The sequence below is a fragment of the Neofelis nebulosa genome, chromosome 9 (genome assembly GCF_028018385.1).
Source record: "Neofelis nebulosa isolate mNeoNeb1 chromosome 9, mNeoNeb1.pri, whole genome shotgun sequence".
Lineage (NCBI taxonomy): Eukaryota > Metazoa > Chordata > Mammalia > Carnivora > Felidae > Neofelis > Neofelis nebulosa.
Window position 1 is genome coordinate 68,103,388 of NC_080790.1, and position 18,548 is coordinate 68,121,935.

At 35.7% G+C, this 18,548-nt stretch overlaps 1 protein-coding gene across 4 annotated transcripts in view; it reads left to right on the forward strand.

Annotated features, from left to right (window-relative positions):
• Window positions 1-18,548, forward strand: part of PSME4 (proteasome activator subunit 4) — a 100,348-nt gene that overhangs the window by 7,272 nt on the left and 74,528 nt on the right. For all 4 annotated transcript variants that reach the window (XM_058684109.1, XM_058684111.1, XM_058684110.1 and 1 more), the window contains exons 2-3: window positions 12,605-12,745; window positions 13,389-13,505. In XM_058684109.1, coding sequence (XP_058540092.1) covers window positions 12,605-12,745; window positions 13,389-13,505 — 258 coding nt within the window. The remainder of the gene's footprint in view (window positions 1-12,604; window positions 12,746-13,388; window positions 13,506-18,548) is intronic.

Here is an 18,548-nt window from a genome sequence, read left to right on the forward strand (position 1 = left end):
TCATATGTACTCAATAATATTATAATTTACTTTTTTATTCTTTGTAAACTAAAGCATTATGAAATTCTAAGAAACTTTTACAGTCAAATGGAGAAAACAAACCTGGGATGAGGTCTATTTTAATACTCTATTCAAAAGAAAGTAGTATATATTTAATAAAAGAAGTGGAGGAAAGGAGCATTTTGGTTAAATAAAAGAATGGTGTGTTTCATAATCCAAAGTGGGGGTCGGGGAGAATAGGTTTCATCGGTGAGTTTGAGACTTTCATTTAAAAATAAATCTAGGAGCGCCTGGGTGGCTCAGTCAGTTGAGTGTCCAACTTCGGGTCAGGTCATGATCTAATGGTTTGTGGGTTTGAGCCCCATGTTAGGCTCTGCACTGACAGCTCAGAGCCTAGAGCCTGCTCTGGATTCTGTGTCTCCCTCTCTTTTTCCGTCCCATCCTCTGCTTGTGCATACTCTCTCTTTGTCTCAAAAGTAAACATTAGGAAAAATAAAAATAAATCTATAATAATTTTTATGCCTGAATATTTAGTATTAAGGGGCACCTGCTGTCTCGGCCAGTAGAGCATGAGACTCTTGAGCTTGGGATTGTGAGTTTGAACCCTGCGTTGGGTGTGGAGATTACTTAAAAAAATAAAATATTGGGGTACCTGGGTGGCTCAGTTGGTTAAGCACCCAATTTCAGCTCAGGTCATGTTCTCATAGTTCGCAGGTTTGAGCCCCACCTCAGGCTCTCTGCTGTCAGCACAGAGCCAGCTTTGGATCCTCTGTCTCCCCTCTCTCTCTGCCCCTCTCCGCTCATGTACCCATGCATGCATTTTCTCAAAAATTACATTAAAAAATAAAATCTTAGAAAATATATTTAGTATAAAATAATTTAGGGTACAGTAATACAGTTTTTTGATAGGTGAACCATACAGTTTTGGGTAATGGTAATCACCTTTTAGACTGGTTTGACTTTTTTTCAGAATACGTAGACCCTAACTGGGTACCTGGGTGGCTCAGTTGGTTAAGTTTCCAACTCTTGGTTTTAGCTGAGGTCATGATCTCACAGTTTGTGAAATTGAGTCTCATGTAAGACTGCACTGACAGTGTGGAGCCTGCCTGGGATTCATTCTCTTTCTCTCTCTCTCTCTCTCTCTCTCTCCCTCCCCCTCTCTCCCCCTGTCCCTCTGTCCCTCCTCTGCTCATGCTCGCCCTCTCTCTCTCTTTCAAAATAAATAAATACACATTTAAAAAAATATATAGAACCTAAACTTTAGAGTTTAAAAATATAGTGAAGGGGCCCCTGGCTGGCTCAGTTGGAAGAGCATGCTACTCCTGATCTCAGGGTTGTAAGTTCAAGCCCTACATTAGGGGTAGAGATTACTAAAAAATAAATAAATAAAAACTTAAAAAAAAATTGAAATATACTAAAGGCCTTTTCCCTTACCAAGAAAAAACTAACACCATTGCAGCTATGAAATGGGTTTGAGAATAGTATTGTAGTTCAAATAAGGCAGAAATTACTTAAGAATTATTAAAAAATGGTTTAGGGGCACCTGGGTGGCTCAGTCGGTTACGTGTCCGACTTTGGCTCAGGTCATGATCTCACAGTCCGTGAGTTTGAGCCCCATGTTGGGCTCTGTGCTGACAGCTCAGAGCCTGGAGCCTGCTTTGAATTCTGTGTCTCCCTGTCTCTCTGCCCCTCCTCCACTCATGTGCACGCACGCGCCCTCTCTCTCTCTCTCTCTCTCTCTCTCTCTCAAAAAAAAAATAAACATTAAAATTTATTAAAAAGTGGTTTATAATCTCCTAATGGTAGACACTCTAAATGGAATGTTTACTAAAACATTTTGGGGCTTTTCAGCATAGATATTTCATCTCGTTTTCTGACAAATTTCTTTTAAAAATTTTTTAATTTTTTTTTTTTAACGTTTATTTATTTTTGAGACAGAGAGAGATAGAGCATGAATGGGGGAGGGTCAGAGAGAGAGGGAGACACAGAATCTGAAACAGGCTCCAGGCTCTGAGCTGTCAGCACAGAGCCCGACGCGGGGCTCGAACCCACGAACTACGAGATCATGAGCTGAGCTGAAGTCGGACACTTAGCCGACTGAGCCACCCAGACGCCCCTAAAAAAATTTTTTTTAATGTTTATTGATTTCTGAGAGGGAGACAGAGCACGAACATGGTATGGGGCAGAGAGAGAGAGAGTCACAGAATCTGAAGCAGGCTCCAGGTTCTGAGCTGTCAGCACAGAGCTCCATGTGGGGCTTGAACCCACAAAGCGTGAGATAATGACCTGAGCTGAAGTCGGCCACCCAATTGACTGAGCCACCCAGGTGCCCCTGACAAATTTTTTTTTTAAGCCAAGAATGGAGTAGAAGTTTTTAGAGTAAGAAATTTTATGAACGCAAGCTTTTGCAGTTGAGTGTTTATATTTTAGGCTGATTCCTAAAGAGTGTTTTTTATGTTTTTAATTTTTTTAGAGAGAGAGCGTGCACAAGTGGGGGAGAGGGTCTGAGGGGGGTAGAGAGAATCTTAGTTCCACGCTCAGCTCAAAGCCCTATGTGGGGTTTGATCCCATGACCCTGGGATCTTGACCTGAGCTGAAATCAGGAGTCGGTTGCTCAGTTGACTCAGCCACCCAGGCACCCCAGATTCCTGAAGAGTTTAGTCAGAATAGTTTCTCTTTTGAGAGAAAATGGGTTACTTCCAGAGATACCAATAAATAAGATGTTGTCAAATTTCTGTCAACATATGTCAAGCAGAGGTCCCTATTTTTTATACGGCAGGAAAAAGGTTATTTAACAAATTCAGGAATGATTTAAAATGTGATATTTCTTTTTAAATTATAATTACATAAACAATTATCTTAAAAGGTTTTCACTTTGTGGGCTTTTTTTTAGTTTGTATGGTATCACAATTTTTTAAATCTACATTTTGATTTATTAATGCTTATAGAGAATTTTTCACTTGTGGGTTATAACCATAGAGTTGTGAAATCAATTTAGGTCTTAAGAGTTTTTTGGTTTTTTGTTGTTGTTTTGGGCCGTTTTGTTTCTTTTCTAGTGAACTGCATTAGAATTATTAGTGTAAATTTAGAGGAATAAAGGTGAATGTTCATGACCTTAATTTGTTATATATATGTTTATGTGTATATCCTGGGTTATAGATGATGGCAGGTTGTGGCCCCCAAAATATGAAAGCTATTAATTTTACAGGTTTCTTTCTGTGATTCAGGTCGTATCATCAACAACTACGCCTTGAGCTATAAAGGTATAAGGGATGAAAATGAAAAGTTACAACAGTTCAAAAATTAAACTGAGGGATCTTATAAGAGAGAATTAATTAATAGATTGTTGAATGAGAGGTACAGATACTACCTATCATATATTGAGGCCTCAGAACGTGCCAGCACTATGCTAATAACTTTACATTAATTTTTTCATTTAATTTTCACAAACAACCCTATGAATTGTAGGTATGTTTGTTACCCCAGTTTTACCTTTGAAGAAATGAGGCTTAGTGAGGTAATATATTGGCTGGTTTGCCTGAAGACCACAGGGCTCTTGCTCTTAACCATGTGTTCTGGAGGAAAGAAACCCCCAGGCTGTATACCTGGGAAAGGGGAAGTGCACCTGAACATTGAGGTGGGATTTGGTTAGATAAGGAGGAATTTTGAAAAAGCTTTTTAATGTGGGGGAACAGAGATATGAGCAAATTAACCATATAACTGGTAAAGTCTATATTCAGAGCATCATATTGAAATAATCAGTTATCTGTCTCCTTCTAGGCTGTATGCTCCAAGACCATTTGTTACTTTAATGTTTCCATTCCCTGTTGCCATGTCTGGCTCTTAAATGTTGTTCAGTAAAGTCTTTCAACATATGAATGCCCCTTATCCATGCCTCCAGAGAGAAGCAACTGGGAAAAGAATAGAGGCATCATTATTAGGTATTAATAGTGGATGACTATATTATTCCAGAAGTTGTCAATTTTAATATATCATAAAGAATATAACTGCGAAATACAATCTGCTGAAACTTCAGTGACTATTGTTTAGCCTGGCGTATAGATGGGGATAAAGAGAAGTGTATACTTCAGCTTTTCTTGTCCATTTAAAACCTTCCATCCATCAGAAGTACTATACTTGGTAAAGATAATAGGCCTGTTTTTTAGTGTGTTTTGGAAACCTACTCAGTGTTTTAAAGTCATTTTGTTTAATTAGGTAAAATATTTATTGTTTGAAGTGTATTTTTTCTTTTCAAAAATAGATTAGCTCTAGTGAGCTGTTTTTAGTTACATAAGCCAGTATATTTCTCAAGATATATTCATATCTTGAGTCAAAGAAATGTTTTTCAGAATGTCTGTCTTGTTTCATTCTTTGGTTAGAGTCGAAGGTTATATATGATATATGTATAGGAGCCAGAAATACAATAATGAATAAAGAAACACATATGTAACTACTCTAAGAAGTAAAATGTGGAAAATAGGTTTGGTACAAGCTATTAAGGGACAGAGAACAGAGATAGCACTTTTGGTTGGGAATGAAGGAGCACTTCATGAAAAGAAGTCTTAAAGGATAGACAGGCTATCCTTTGAATATGAACAAATAATTATGTAGTAAACAAATATCCTAAGATGTATGTAGCCTCATTAATTGAAACAGATTATATTAGTGTTATGTTTTTAATGATTTAAATATATTTTAAACCATACATTGTGCTCCAGTCAGTCTGCTAAGGTGCAGTGAGTGGTTCTCAAATGTAGTAAAGTGTCTGGGAAACGTAAGAACAACTGGTACCTGGGTCCCCATTGTAGATCAGTTAAGTCAGAATGACTTCCTTGTACATTAATCAATTACCTATCACCATAGCCTTGTGAGGAAATCCAGGTTTTACTAATACAGGAATTAAATGACTTGCCCTAGGGACTGACCTGGAGCAGTTTGAATTCTCTGCAAACTTGTAAAATCATGCTGCGCCTGCTGGCTTGGCTACTGTGTTGAAATCAGTAACTATTCTGTCTATGATAATAATGTTGGGAGTTGCAAAGCAGTCTAGAGCATGGAAATGTAGGGTGTTCTCTACTTTAGATAACACCTAATTTGCCTTTCTTCCTTATCAGCAGACACTTGGAATTGATATCCTTTATTGTTGTTTGTTTCTGATAGTGTATCCCTTTTCTTGATCCTCAGCTTGACCTCTCTGGAAGTGAAATGGGAGAATAAGGAACATTCTCTTGGTTGTGTCTTTTTGCCACAGTATGGTGTTCTTGGCTCTGTTCCTCTCCCTAGAGCCATCTCCTGTGCCTCTTCCTGCCTCTTTCCCCAAATGCTCAGATTTTCTTGACCTTGGGTTGCTTATCTACAGTGATGACAGCTTTCTAATCTTTGAAGATTCACATCCGTGGTCACTTACATGTGATGAAACATTGGCTTAAAAAAAAAAAATCACAAAACTCTAATACTACTTCATTTATCCCCCCCTTCTGTATAGTTTTCCAGTATGTGTTTCCTCACATCTGATTGTGAGTTCATAGTGTAAAGGAACAAAGTATATGAATCATATTCTTGTCCTGTGTATGTCTTTTGCTCTAGAAATGCTTTTTGAATACATGGGTAGTTGAGTGAAAAGAGAAGGAGAGGTGGATTTCTGAGAAAACGCTTTATTTTTTCTGTTCACTCACTGTTCCTACCAATGAGAAGCTATATCTGCATTTTTAATATTATACGTAATGATGAAAGACTTAGTCCTGGAATAAAGTCAGAGTAATAAATTCCTGATCCTCTAGTGTTCTCTGCAAATTTTGCCTTTTTTATTTTTTATTTTTTCAATTTGATGCTGTCTTAGGAACAGAAGATAGTAAAGTGGGGAGGGAGGTTGGGTTTTTTTGTATTATTTTGTTTTCTGGTTAGAGGGAAGAATGTTTCAGGTATTTCATTGGTCATGGTTATTTTATTTGCTTTAAAATACTTGTCAGTTAGTCCTAGCTGTCGGGTATTAAGACATAGTTTAGAAAATTCTTATGTCTCACCATTTATTCAGATATTTTACATTTTAGTACAGTTTTATTGTTTTAGAATGTACTTCTTGCACATTTCTTTTAGAGAAATTTCTAATGAATCTTTTCGTTGATATTATGAGAATGGAACAGTTTTCCTTCATTCATCATTATTTTTAATCTGGGTGCCATACAGGAAGGCTACTGATTTCAAAAGACATATTCTGTGTATTTTCTTATGTAGTGTAAAAGTAGTTTTTTGTTGCTAGTTTTGGATGTCTTGGGGAAAATCCTAGTATTGACAACATCTTCTTCTGTTCCTGAAACAGTTGCCCCTATTTGTGTTTCCTAGGTTACTTTTTTAATCTCTACATTCAGAATAATGCTAAATAATAATAGTAAGAATAGTCATTATTGCCCTGAATCTGTCTGGTTTTAAATGTTTTAGACTTTTAAAGATGGTTTTTTGCAAAAAGAAAAAAAAAGTTTTTTGCTTTTAAAGGAAGCGCCTCTTAGAGGGGGCATGCCTCAAGTCTGATATTAACCTTTAAGACTGTGTGTTTTTAAGTAATTTGGTTTCAAACACTTTGCTAGTATTTTCTAATTTATATTTTATTATAATCAGACTATTTGGCCAGAATAATGTCCATATTAGAATTAAGTGAGTTTTTCTTTGTGGCCTAGTTTATGACCAGTTCTATAAGTGTTCCACAGAGAGGGAAAAGAGGGCACAGTTTCTGTAATCTCACAATTCTTATTTGTCTTTAAAAGTCAGCTTTATTAATTACATGATTTTAATTACATTCAAAGTCTGATTGAAATGTTAAAGACATCCAGTCATTGATTTTGTTGCTGCTCTTCAGCACTTAAAGTTTTATTTTCCTCTTCAAGACTAGGTAGTAGGTGTATTGTATACTTTTTTCAGAAGATGCATAATCCCTGGTTTTCTTTTTGTGATGTTAGTAACCATCCTACATTCTTTAGAGAATGCAAAATGCTTATTAGCTGAATTTCTCAAAAGAACTTTTCCTCCTGAACTATTGTTTACCCTGCGGTGCAATTCCTATAGGAACCAGGATAAATGTGACATTGGTTCTCTTTATTTACCAACTGTTAAGATAATGATTTTGTTCCCTAGCATTCTTCAAATGCTCTGAGTTTTCTTTTGTTTGTATCTATATTTTTAGTAACATTATATTTAAACATTCATGGTAGTTAATTATCCTGATTCATGCTCTCTGGTGTCATTTTTTGGCTATTGAGAACTGTACAATTTGACTCCTGTTCTCTTTTAGATAAGGCTTTAAGGGGCACCTGGGTTAGGCATCCGACTTCGCCTCAGGTCATGATTGCACCATTTGAGTTCCAGTCCCGCATCTATGCTGACAGCTCAGAGCCTGGAGCCTGCTTCTGATTCTTTGTCTCCCTCTCTCGCTGCCCCTCCCCAGCTCATACTTTGTCTCTCTCAAAAATAAACAAACATTAAAAAAAATTTTCAGTAGGACTTTAATATTAAGTCTTTGGTAAGAGGGCTGTTTTTATTAAGAGAAATGTAGAAATGCAGAAATATTGATTGCCTGATTTTAAACATTGTATTTTATAACAGAAATTTGATATGAAATGTTTTGACATGTTAATTATAAAAATAATGCCTTTTTATTTTATAAAGTTTGAATAAACAAAGGTATATAGAAGAACATGAAAAACACTCAGTTGTACCACTCAGAGGTAACATGTTATAGTGTTTATCTTTTCATCTTAATGTATGATTATATGTTTTTATTTAGTTGTATTCATATGTATTTTGTATCCTGCTTTTTTTATATGACATTTCATTTCACATCCACTAAATTTAACAAACTGTTCTCTTACGTTGGATTTCCAGTTTTTGGGGGTTTTTTTCCAGGAAGATTATTGCAGGTGTATGTAGAAAAACTTTAGTATTTTGACTATGATATTCTGGATTTTTACTTAGGATATATTGCTAGATGTAGGATTTTTAAAAAGTCATCCATAAATACTTTTAAGTGTTCTAAAGGAACATAGTTAAACTCTGGCCTTTAAATTTTAAAGTTAAAATTCCATTTTTTGCCTTTTGAGGAGGACTACCTGAAATAAAGCATTTATTTAAGGTTAAATGTTATTGCTGAATGTCTCACGTGTTTTATAATTACAAATAGTCTTTTTAAAAAAAATTTTTTTAACGTTTATTTATTTTTGAGAGAGAGAGAGAAACAGAGCACAAGTGGGGGAGGGACAGAGAGAGAGGGAGACACAGAATCCAATGCAGGCTCCAGGCTCTGAGCTGTCAGCACAGAGCCTGATGCAGGGCTCAAACTCATGAGCTGTGAGATCATGACCTGAGCTGATCAGGTCTTAACCAACTGAGCTTAACCAACTGAGCCACCCAGATGTCCCTATAATTACAAATAGTCTTAATGTTGCTCTGAAATGATGTTAATTTCACTTGATAGGTAGATGTAGTTAGAACCTTAGAAACCCAGTGATTGCCTTGAAGAAAAATAACTAGTGAATGACAAAACTTGTATTGAAAATGAGTATTTTTAGCTTCTAGCAACCTCTGAATCTTAGTTCATTTCAATAATGTATAATTTTATATTTATACTATCTTCAGGATGTATAGTAGAAAAAAACTTTGATAGTATTGAACATCTTATTAATTACTCTTCCTGGTATGCTGCTGTCTTTCTTTACTCAAGATTAAAAGTTAAAGCATTTGATTAATACACTATAAGATTGTGAGGAGGAAGCAGTTAAAAAGTGTGTTTGTAGGGTACCTGAGTAGCTTAGTCCGTTGAGCAGCTGACTCTTGATTTTGGCTTAGGTCACAATCCCAGGTCCTGGGATTGAGCCCTGTGTCAGGCTCTGTGCTGAGAATGGTGCCTGCTTAAGATTCTTTCTCTCCCCCCACCCCTCTCCCCTGCTTACACATTCTCTCTAAAAAAAAAAAAAAAAAAAAAAAAATTTGTAGTACTTTTGTATTATCTTTAACTGTCCCCCCCCCCCCCCCCCCCGTGAGAGGGTGGAACATAATGACTTGTCATCTGTATATTCTGGATAGTTTAAAAAATATTCTGTTCAAAAGATCAATCTTGACTGTTACCAAGGTTTTCAACTATTTTGAGACATCTAATAGTAATTTTTAGTTCTAAAATTTAATGTGAAAATTAATTGGAAAAAGAATAGACCATCTCTTAATATGGTCTAAAGTAGGATTTTTGAACATAAATACACAGAAAAACCAACTAAATTTCCTTTCCTTTTTTTTTTCTTTTTTTCTTACAGTTTTATTGCATTTCACACTCCTGTATATTTAATGGACTAGATTTAAGATGGAAGTCAGGAGTATACATTTTAAACAATCTAATGTGTAAGAAAACTAAGTAATGTCAGGCAATTTTTTGGGGGTGGCTGTACCATTTTATACACCCACCAGTAACATATGAAAGGTCTGGTTGTTCCACATTCTCACCCAAACCAGATATTATTAGGCTTTTTAATTTTAGCCAGTCTGGTGGGTGTAGTGGTACCTTACTGTGGTTTTAATTTGCTTTTACTGAGGAGTAAGGGTGTTGAGTACCTTTACATTTGCTTATTAGTCGTCTGGATGTTGTCTTCTGAGAAGCGCCTACCCGAGTCTTCTGCCTTTTTTATTGGGTTGTGTCTTTTTCTTACTGATTTGAAGGAGTTCTTATGTAATTTGGATATGAATACTTTGTCAGATGTATGTATTCCAAATATTTCATTGGGCTTTTCACTTTTAATAGTGTTTTATTGTGAATAGAATTTCTCAATTTTAATGAATACCAGTTATTAATTTTCATGTAGTACTTCTTGTGTTCTTCAGAAGAAATTTTCTTGGACTGCATTTTGAAAAATGCTGAGACAAGAACCATTTTCTGGCTGACAAGAACTATTTCCTGGTTGACAGGGAAAATAAAAGGTTTCTTTCTGAGTAATCCCCCTAACATCTCTCATTTTGTCAGCAGTTCTACCTCCTCTAGGAATCCCCCTGTTTGTCTCTTTTCAGCATATTAAATTTGGGGCTCTGAATTTTACATTCCTAATGCTAATAAGCACATAGTGTCTTTCTACTGCGGTAAATGCAGTGGGCTGTAGCTAACTTCTTTCAGTGACTTAGGGCAGTACTTCCCAATTTTTCCACAGAAGTATCCTAGCCTCAGAGGAGAGTGAATGCAGGACCTCAGAGGTATCTAGCGTCCTGGCCAGACCTGAAGTAGCCACTGAAAGCAAGGGACGTCTTTGAACTCTTCTGTGTGTGCTGCTTTAGGAATATATTTAGGAATATAGCTTTCATTTGAAAGTAGCATTTAATTGATTCTACCTTTCATTCCAAAATTTAAAGTGACATTGAGGGAGGTTGCAGGAGGTTATACCATGTTTATTCAGCTTTGAAGTATTTCAGGTAGCCCCAGGCTTAGGGTTTTTAGATATTGCCTTTACTAATCTGTTTACCAGTCCAGTGTGGTTAAGAAACTTGCACAGTAATTACTGGTAGAGGCAAAACAGTATCTCAGGTCTTATTGCTCTGCGTCCCATACTATCTGATCAACAGAGTACTAAGGTGAAATCACGGGATTATACCTTGAAACAACAGAAAAGAGCTGAATGAATAAATAAATACACAATAGTCTGAGAAAATGAAAAAGTGTGTTTTTAGTGGACCAAGAATTTTGAGGAATTTCTGGGAGAGAAAAGCAGTTAGATTATTTTATTTTATTTTATTTTATATATTAAATTTTATTTAAATCCAAGTTAGTTGACATAAAGCATAATAATGATTTCAGGAATAGAATTTAGTGATTCATCACTTACATGTAACACTCAGTGCTCATCCCAACAAGTTCCCTCCTTAGTACCTATCATCATTTAGGCCATCAACCCACTCCCCTTCCCTCCAGCAACCCTAGTTTTCTGTATTTAAGAGTCTATTATGGTTTTCCTCCCTGTTTTTATCTTATTTTTCCTTCCCTAGATATCCTAATTTTAGAAGTTAAGTGTAAATTCAATTTGATCTTAGCTATCAGAGAAGTGCTAGAGATCATATAAGGAGTATTAATGTCATGTTTTCTGTTCATTTATATATTTGTCTGTAAAGTGGTCTTCCTCAAAGGATTTTATGATTTTTAAGTGTCCAGTCATTTGTTCTAAGTAAGTTTTTGATTACTTATGTTTTTGTTACTTAGGCATCCCTAAAATATTCTGTAGTCATCCTTGCTTTTGGGGACGTTTTTTCCTTAAATTTGTAGTTGATGCTTTTGATGGCCTTGGTTCCCTAAAGTTAAAAGTACTGAAAATGTGTAACTTTGAGGTAAAATACTGTATTATTTTGGGTAGTAACTTAATTTTATTATAATTATGAGTTAACTCAGGAACATATAGTGTAAGTTATGTAACTTGCTGTTTTGTTACAGGATTCTAAGCAAACTATTATGTATTCTTCAAAGATTCTGTGGTTAAACAGTAAACTTCTATTATCTGTACTCTCTTGTTCTATTTTTTATATTGTGATATGCTGTTTTTAAATACTTTTAGGAGTTATAAGCTGATGATTCTCTTGAATGTGCCCTTGCTTAATAAAGGGAAGGGGACAGAGAAACTCCTTTCAAGGTTACTTATGACCACAGGCCAGTTAAGAACAAACAACAATAAGACAGTAGTGTTTTTAATTGGTCATTGAATGTTGATGAGAATTCAGTCATCATTATAAGCCTTTTGTTAATTATTATTGGGTAGTCTCTTAATTAAATACAGAATAATTCTTCCTACATAACAGTAAGTATAAAATGCTTAACATCAAGGACATTTGAAATTAAGGTATCACTATATATATATTTTTTTTTTTTTTTTTTTTTTTTTTAAGTTTATTTATTTTGAGAGCGAGAGAAAGCCTGAGTCAAGGAGGGGCATAGAGAGGGAAAGAGAGAATCCCAAACAGGTCTGCACTGTAAGCACAGAGCCCAACACAGGGCTTGAACCCACAAACTATGAGATCATGAACTGAGCCAAAGTCGAACGTTTAACTGGCTGAGCCACCCAGGTGCCCCACATATTTTCTTTATTGTGGCAAAAAGAGATAATTTTATCCTCTTAACAGTTTTTAAGTATATAGTACAGTATCATTAACTATATGTATGTTGTTGTACAACGGATCTCCAGAACTTTTTCATCATGTCTCCTGTACCCACTGAATAACTCCATTTCCCTGTGTGCCCCACCTCCACTTGTTCCTGGCAACTACCATTCTGTTTGTTTCAGTGAGTTTCATTGTTTTAGATACTGCATATATGTGGAATCATGCAGTGTTTGTCTTTTATGATTGGCTAATTTTACTTAGCATAATGTCCTCAAGGTTCCTCCATGTTGTAGCATATGACAGAAATCTCTTTTTAAAAGGCTTTATAATCCATTGTGTGTGTACGCGTGTGTATTCCACATTTTCCTTATTTATTCATCCATCAGTGGACATTTACATTGTTTCTACACTTTGACTATTATGAAAAATGCTACTGTGAATATGGATGTGTCACCATACTTATTTTTGAAGGCTGTATTGATTTTTTTTTTTCCAGATATATTCGACTTTATGGGAGAAAATTTAGCAAAGAAGATCATGTTCTTTTTATCAAGTTATTGTATGAGCTGGTATCAATTCCAAAACTGGAAATCAGCATGATGCAGGGATTTGCCCGTCTCTTGATCAACTTGTTAAAGTAAGTAAATTTTCTATGGTTTCTGCTAACATTTTTTGGTTTGTTTCTTCAAGGTTTTAGGGAATGAGAGCTAAGTGTTCTTTGGTAAGAAGACCCAAGTCCCAAATTTCCAGTTAACAAAAAGATTGCAGAAAACTCTATCATAAGTTTAAGCTATATGTGTTAATTAATTAAAATTCCATCTCCTCGATGAAGCCTTCTGTTTTGTAGCAGACACTGAACTATATGTTACCTGATGTTTGTTTAAACTAGTTCTCTTATATATGTTGTAAGATCCTTGAGAAGACATGCATCATTTATTCTTTTCTTATTCCTGGAAACCCAGAACAATGCTGGAAACATTAAGTACTCCATCAATGACATGGAAAAATAAGAAATTCATTGGCAATAATGGTGGCACAAATGTAAATGCCCCTTTTTACCTGGTGCTCTTTGAGATGTGAGCAGCAGTAAGAATCTGGTGCATTATTCTTCCTACTGCTGCGTTCTACCAATGAGTTGCCATGGATGGGGAAAAGCAAGGCCCACCAGGATGACAGCAACATTTAACGACTGTCCTTGTGTGGTAGCGGTAATATACAAACAACTGCACGTGAATATATGCATATATGTTTACTTTTTTTTTTTTTTTTTTTTAAATCAGGAAAAAGGAACTTCTTTCAAGAGATGATTTGGAGTTACCTTGGAGACCACTTTATGACATGGTGGAAAGAATATTATATTCCAAGACAGAGCACCTGGGATTAAATTGGTTTCCTAAGTAAGTATTTCCTTCAAGTACTTCTTTGGGAGCACTTGGGCCTTTTAGGATTTGGTCATAATTGATAAATAATTGGGTTATTTGAGATAAGCAAATACACATTTCAATGTGCTCATTACTATGAAACTTAACTCCTAAAACAATTTATTGCCTTCTTTAAACTATATCTGAAGTTGCAGTTATGAATTTCCCACCAGGATATCTGATCACTAATATTACCATGCTGAGCAAAGAAAACAGATTTTTGTTTGAAATCTTGAATTTTGTCATTGAAAGTAATACATATATCCACATGTATTTTAATACTGCAAATAAAACAAATGCCTTGAGAAGAGGAGGTTGGCATATTCCAGGAGACACCCACATCACAATTAGAGAACCATTAGTTTCAGTGACTCTTCATGAATGTAAGCTATTCGGATGCACGACTTCTTGATTTAGACATACTAGGATTATGAACCTCTGACTAATTCTACCTTCTTGTATATGCCTCCTAGCTCTTCCAGATCTCTAATTTTGGTGTGTTCTGTATTCTATTCTGAATTTATGGAGTACAATATGATGATCTGTCCTTTTTGGTTAATTAATAGTGATTTTAGATTTGATCTAGCTCTTTTCTCAGTCTTAGCATGTTTGGCTTAAAGTACTCAAACTATTTGTGATTGAGGTTTATTTTTTAGGAAAATTTCTACAGTTTTCTTCAATTTATTTTTTCTCTACTGTTTGTCATACACATATGTACTCATTTCCGGAAGAACACCATTTTATACACTTGTATTATTTTCCTCTTTTTTATAAATTAAGTCTTTAAAGGTTTGTTTCTGTTGTTTCTCTCTCAATTCTAGGCATGTTTTAATTATTTCATGACTTCTTATAGTCTCCCCCTTTCAGTTCATTTAATCCACCACTCAGCTTCACCACTCAGCAGTCTTTGTTACACCCTTACATAGAATTTTCTGAAAAATGACCACAGATGGTAGATTTTGAAAGATTTTCAGGTCATAATTAAATAGCGAAATGATGTAAATGAAAAGAAGTTTTGAAAAATGACTATAGGTGATCCTGAACTTAGGCCCTAATTGGTTTTTGGACAGTGGTCACAGAGTGGTAAGAAATCATTTCTTTCCTAAAGATTTCATGGGTTAAAACAAGGAAACCCATTTCAACCATAAAATGAACAGAATTCACCATGAAACTAAGTGGTACATCATTCAAATATATTTTTATAAATATTTATTATGAAAACCCAAAATTTAGCATAAAAGCTTTGTTATAAAGGTTCCTTTTGAGTATTTCTGCTGGAGGAAATATGGCACGGACTAGATTGACTGGGTCTTCTTAAAATAAGAGGCCATTTAGGCTTTCACTAGAATCAGCAATTTCAGGGAACTTTAAATGATGTTCAAAATCAGTTATCTTTTTGAAAATTTTCAGGCTGATTGTTCGGCTGCCTCAGAAAAATCTTTGCTAAATGATAGAGGAGAGAAGGCTATTTATTTCTTCAGTAATTCTTTCTTCTGGCTCCTGGGTGACTCAGTTAAGCATCCAACTTTGGCTCAGGTCATAATGTCATGGTTTGTGGATTCAAGCCCTGCATCCGGCTCTGTGCTGACAGCTTGGAGCCTGGAGCTTGCTTCAGATTGTGTCTCCCTCTCTCTCTCTCTCTCTGCCTCTCCCCTGCTTGTGCTCTTTCTCACAAAAATAAATAAACATTAAAAAAAAAAAATTCTTCAGTAAGTCCTTCCTGCAGTAAGTACTTCCTGCCCTGAGGTGTACCTTTTCAAAGACAGCTGCTTCCTTTTAAGTCTTGTGTGGTCGCTAATACTTATCTATGGCTTGCTTTCCTGGAAGTTTTGTCAGAACTTATCACACTTAGTGTCAGTCAGTGCTTATAGTTCCTCCCCTGCATCTTGATACTGTGGTTATTATTACCATGTCTTTTCCTGAATCTCCCCATCATCTTTGCTCTCATGGAAACCTTCTTCCTTAAAAGTTTCACCATGAGGGCTGTATGGGTGGCTCAGTCGTTTAAGCACCCAACTCTTGGTTTTGGCTCAGGTCACGACCTCACAGTTTGTGAGTTCAAGCCCTGCATCGTGCTCTGTGCTGATAATGTGGAGCCTGCTTGGGACTCGCTCTTTCTTCCTCTTTCTGCCCTCCTCTGTTTGCATGTACTCTCTCTCAAAATAAATAAATAAACTTAAAAAAAGAAGTTTCACCATGAGTGTTCTTGGTCTTTTAAAGAAACATCATGTATTTGTTGAAATCTTTGCTTGGTTTAAAGCAGGCAGCATCCACTTTTGTATTCTGTAGTTAACTATTCTAAAATGAAATTCATAAGTAATATGACTTACCTATACTCTATCTGTACTCAATGACAAAAATCAATATAAATAATTTGTTAAACATAAAATGATTCCCATAATGGGAAGGTAGTTTATTATAAAACAATATGTGTTTTGAATAAGCATGCAATATTACACGAAAAGACACAATATAGTATTGAGATTTTGCATCTACTTATAATGAGTAAGTTTGAATTTAAAAGCAAGAACATTCAAAACATTTTGTATAAGAAGTACAAGAGAATAAAAGCAGCATTATGAATGGACATTAAAGTAAAAACTAGCACTAGGATAAAGAATAACAAATAGGACTTACTTAAATATGACAAGAGAGAAGTAGCTTTAATTTCAGAGTACTGAGCTGGGGAAAAAAAGTATGATATTCTTACAGATAAGCTGGCCTTATTATATAGTGTCACAATAATTCTTTATGTAATGATATGGAATAGTGTAGTTATTTGGTATCACAAAACATTATTCTTGAACATTATTACATTTGAAAGAAATAGAGGCAAAGGATGAATTGGGAAAAGAAATATTGATAAGCCATAGAGAATTTGTGCAGTGGGCTTCCAGTGACAGTATCAGTAAGACTGAAAACTAACAAGCAGTGCTAAAGTAAATTAATAAATAATGTCAGTATATAATTTTTGCAACATAAATTGCTTTATGTGCCATACCAAAACGGATGACAATAACATAAGCATTTAAAGTGTTTATTTCTTTTTGAGAGATAATATGAAGCTTTTTAACAGCAAAATTAATGAAATTCTGTGATGCCATGTTTTATATCTGCTAATTGCCAATGTAATGACAGTTGGTTCTAAACTGTTAAAATAGTCTTCAATCATAGTTGCATATTTCACTCTTCATGCGTATAGCATTGGCAGATCGAGTGTTGTGGTTGGAATTGCTAAGATAGTGTGATTTTTGGGGGGAGAGGGCAGGGAGTAATGAATAACCCTAGGTAAAGTTTTCAAGAAATCAAAATACTTACTTCAATTTATATGTTTATTATATTCCTAGAAGATTCAGTGTCTGTTAAAACTTTACAAAAAATAATTAATGGTTAAAAACAGTTTACTTTTTACTTTACAGTTTACTTTTTTTAACTGGGTGGCTCAGTTGGTTAAGTGTCCAATGCTTGATCTCGACTCAGGTCATGATTTCAGGGTTTGTGAGATGAAGTCCCACATCGGGTTCTGTGCTGACAGCGCTTACCCTGCTTAGGAGTCTCTCTGCCCTCTCTCTCTATCCCTCCCCTGCTCTCTCTGGCTCACTCTCTCTCAAAATAAATAAATAAACTAAAAAAAAAAAAAAAAAAAAAAAAAAAAATCCCGGTTTTTTAGTTTCCAAACCAGTATTTTTTTTCCTGGACCAGTACTTTTCAAACTGTCCACTTAATACCTCCTCTTTCCTTGAGGCTTTGAGGTGTCTCTTAAAGTGGTCTAGTGTGAGAAATTTCTTGGAAATTTCACATGTTATTTTAAACATTGATATTGGTATTAGGCTTATAAATAATGTTTTCAGGGGCACCTGGCTGGCTCAGTCAGTAGAACATGTGACTCTTGGTCTCGGGGTTGTGAGTCTGAACCCCATGTTGGGTGTAGAGATTACATAAAATTAGAATCATTTTTAAAAAGTAGTATTTTCAGAAGTAAAAATTCCTCCAATCTATATCTTGACTAAAATTGATGCCCCTGAAAGATGAACCATATTTGTTCTGTGGTTTGGATTGCTCACACCCAGAGGCTGTGTGTGCCGTTGAATGGAGTACATATTGTGCTTTCTTTTTTTTTTTTTTTCCCGATGTTTTTTTTATTTTTGAAAGAGAGAGACATAGCGGGAGTAGGAGATGGGCAGAGAGAGGGAGACACAGAATCTGAAGCAGGCTCCAGGCTCTGAGCTGTCAGCACAGAGCCCCATGCGGACCTTGAGCCCACAGACTGTGAGATCATGACCCAAGCTGAAATCAGACACTCAACCGACTGAGTCACCCAGGCGCCCCTGGAGTACACATTGTGAAGTGCGGCTCTGTGATGCAGACACTTTTTAAAAATGGTAATGTGGGGCGCCTGGGTGGCGCAGTCGGTTAAGCGTCCGACTTCAGCCAGGTCACGATCTCGCGGTCCGTGAGTTCGAGCCCCGCGTCAGGCTCTGGGCTGATGGCTCAGAGCCTGGAGCCTGTTTCCGATTCTGTGTCTCCCTCTCTCTCTGCCCCTCCCCCGTTCATGCTCTGTCTCTCTCTGTCCCAAAATAAATAAAAAACGTTGAAAAAAAATTAAAAAAAAAATGGTAATGTGTTGTTCCAATTCAGAGGGATCACAAGAATACTAAGGATCTGGAACCACTTTTGAGGGGGATTTTGCTTGGTCAGAGGCAACTGTAGGACAAAATTAGAAACCTAATGTCTCTGTAAAAAAAAGTAGAAGGAATTGTACTTAAAACACTTTTCAGGACTATAATTCTTTATTCACTTTCTCCAACTTTCTATAATCTTTTTACTGTTACCATCAGATATTTACCACCTTTTGAAAGGAATACCTATATACCTATATAGTTATAAAACCTCACCTTTGAAGGATTATCAACCTCTTTGGTTCTTGGACTTTGTTCGTCACATTTGCCTTAATCTTAAAATCAGAAATCTAGTAGTCTTAGTTCTTAGGCAGAAATATTAGAGAAACCAGTTGGAGAG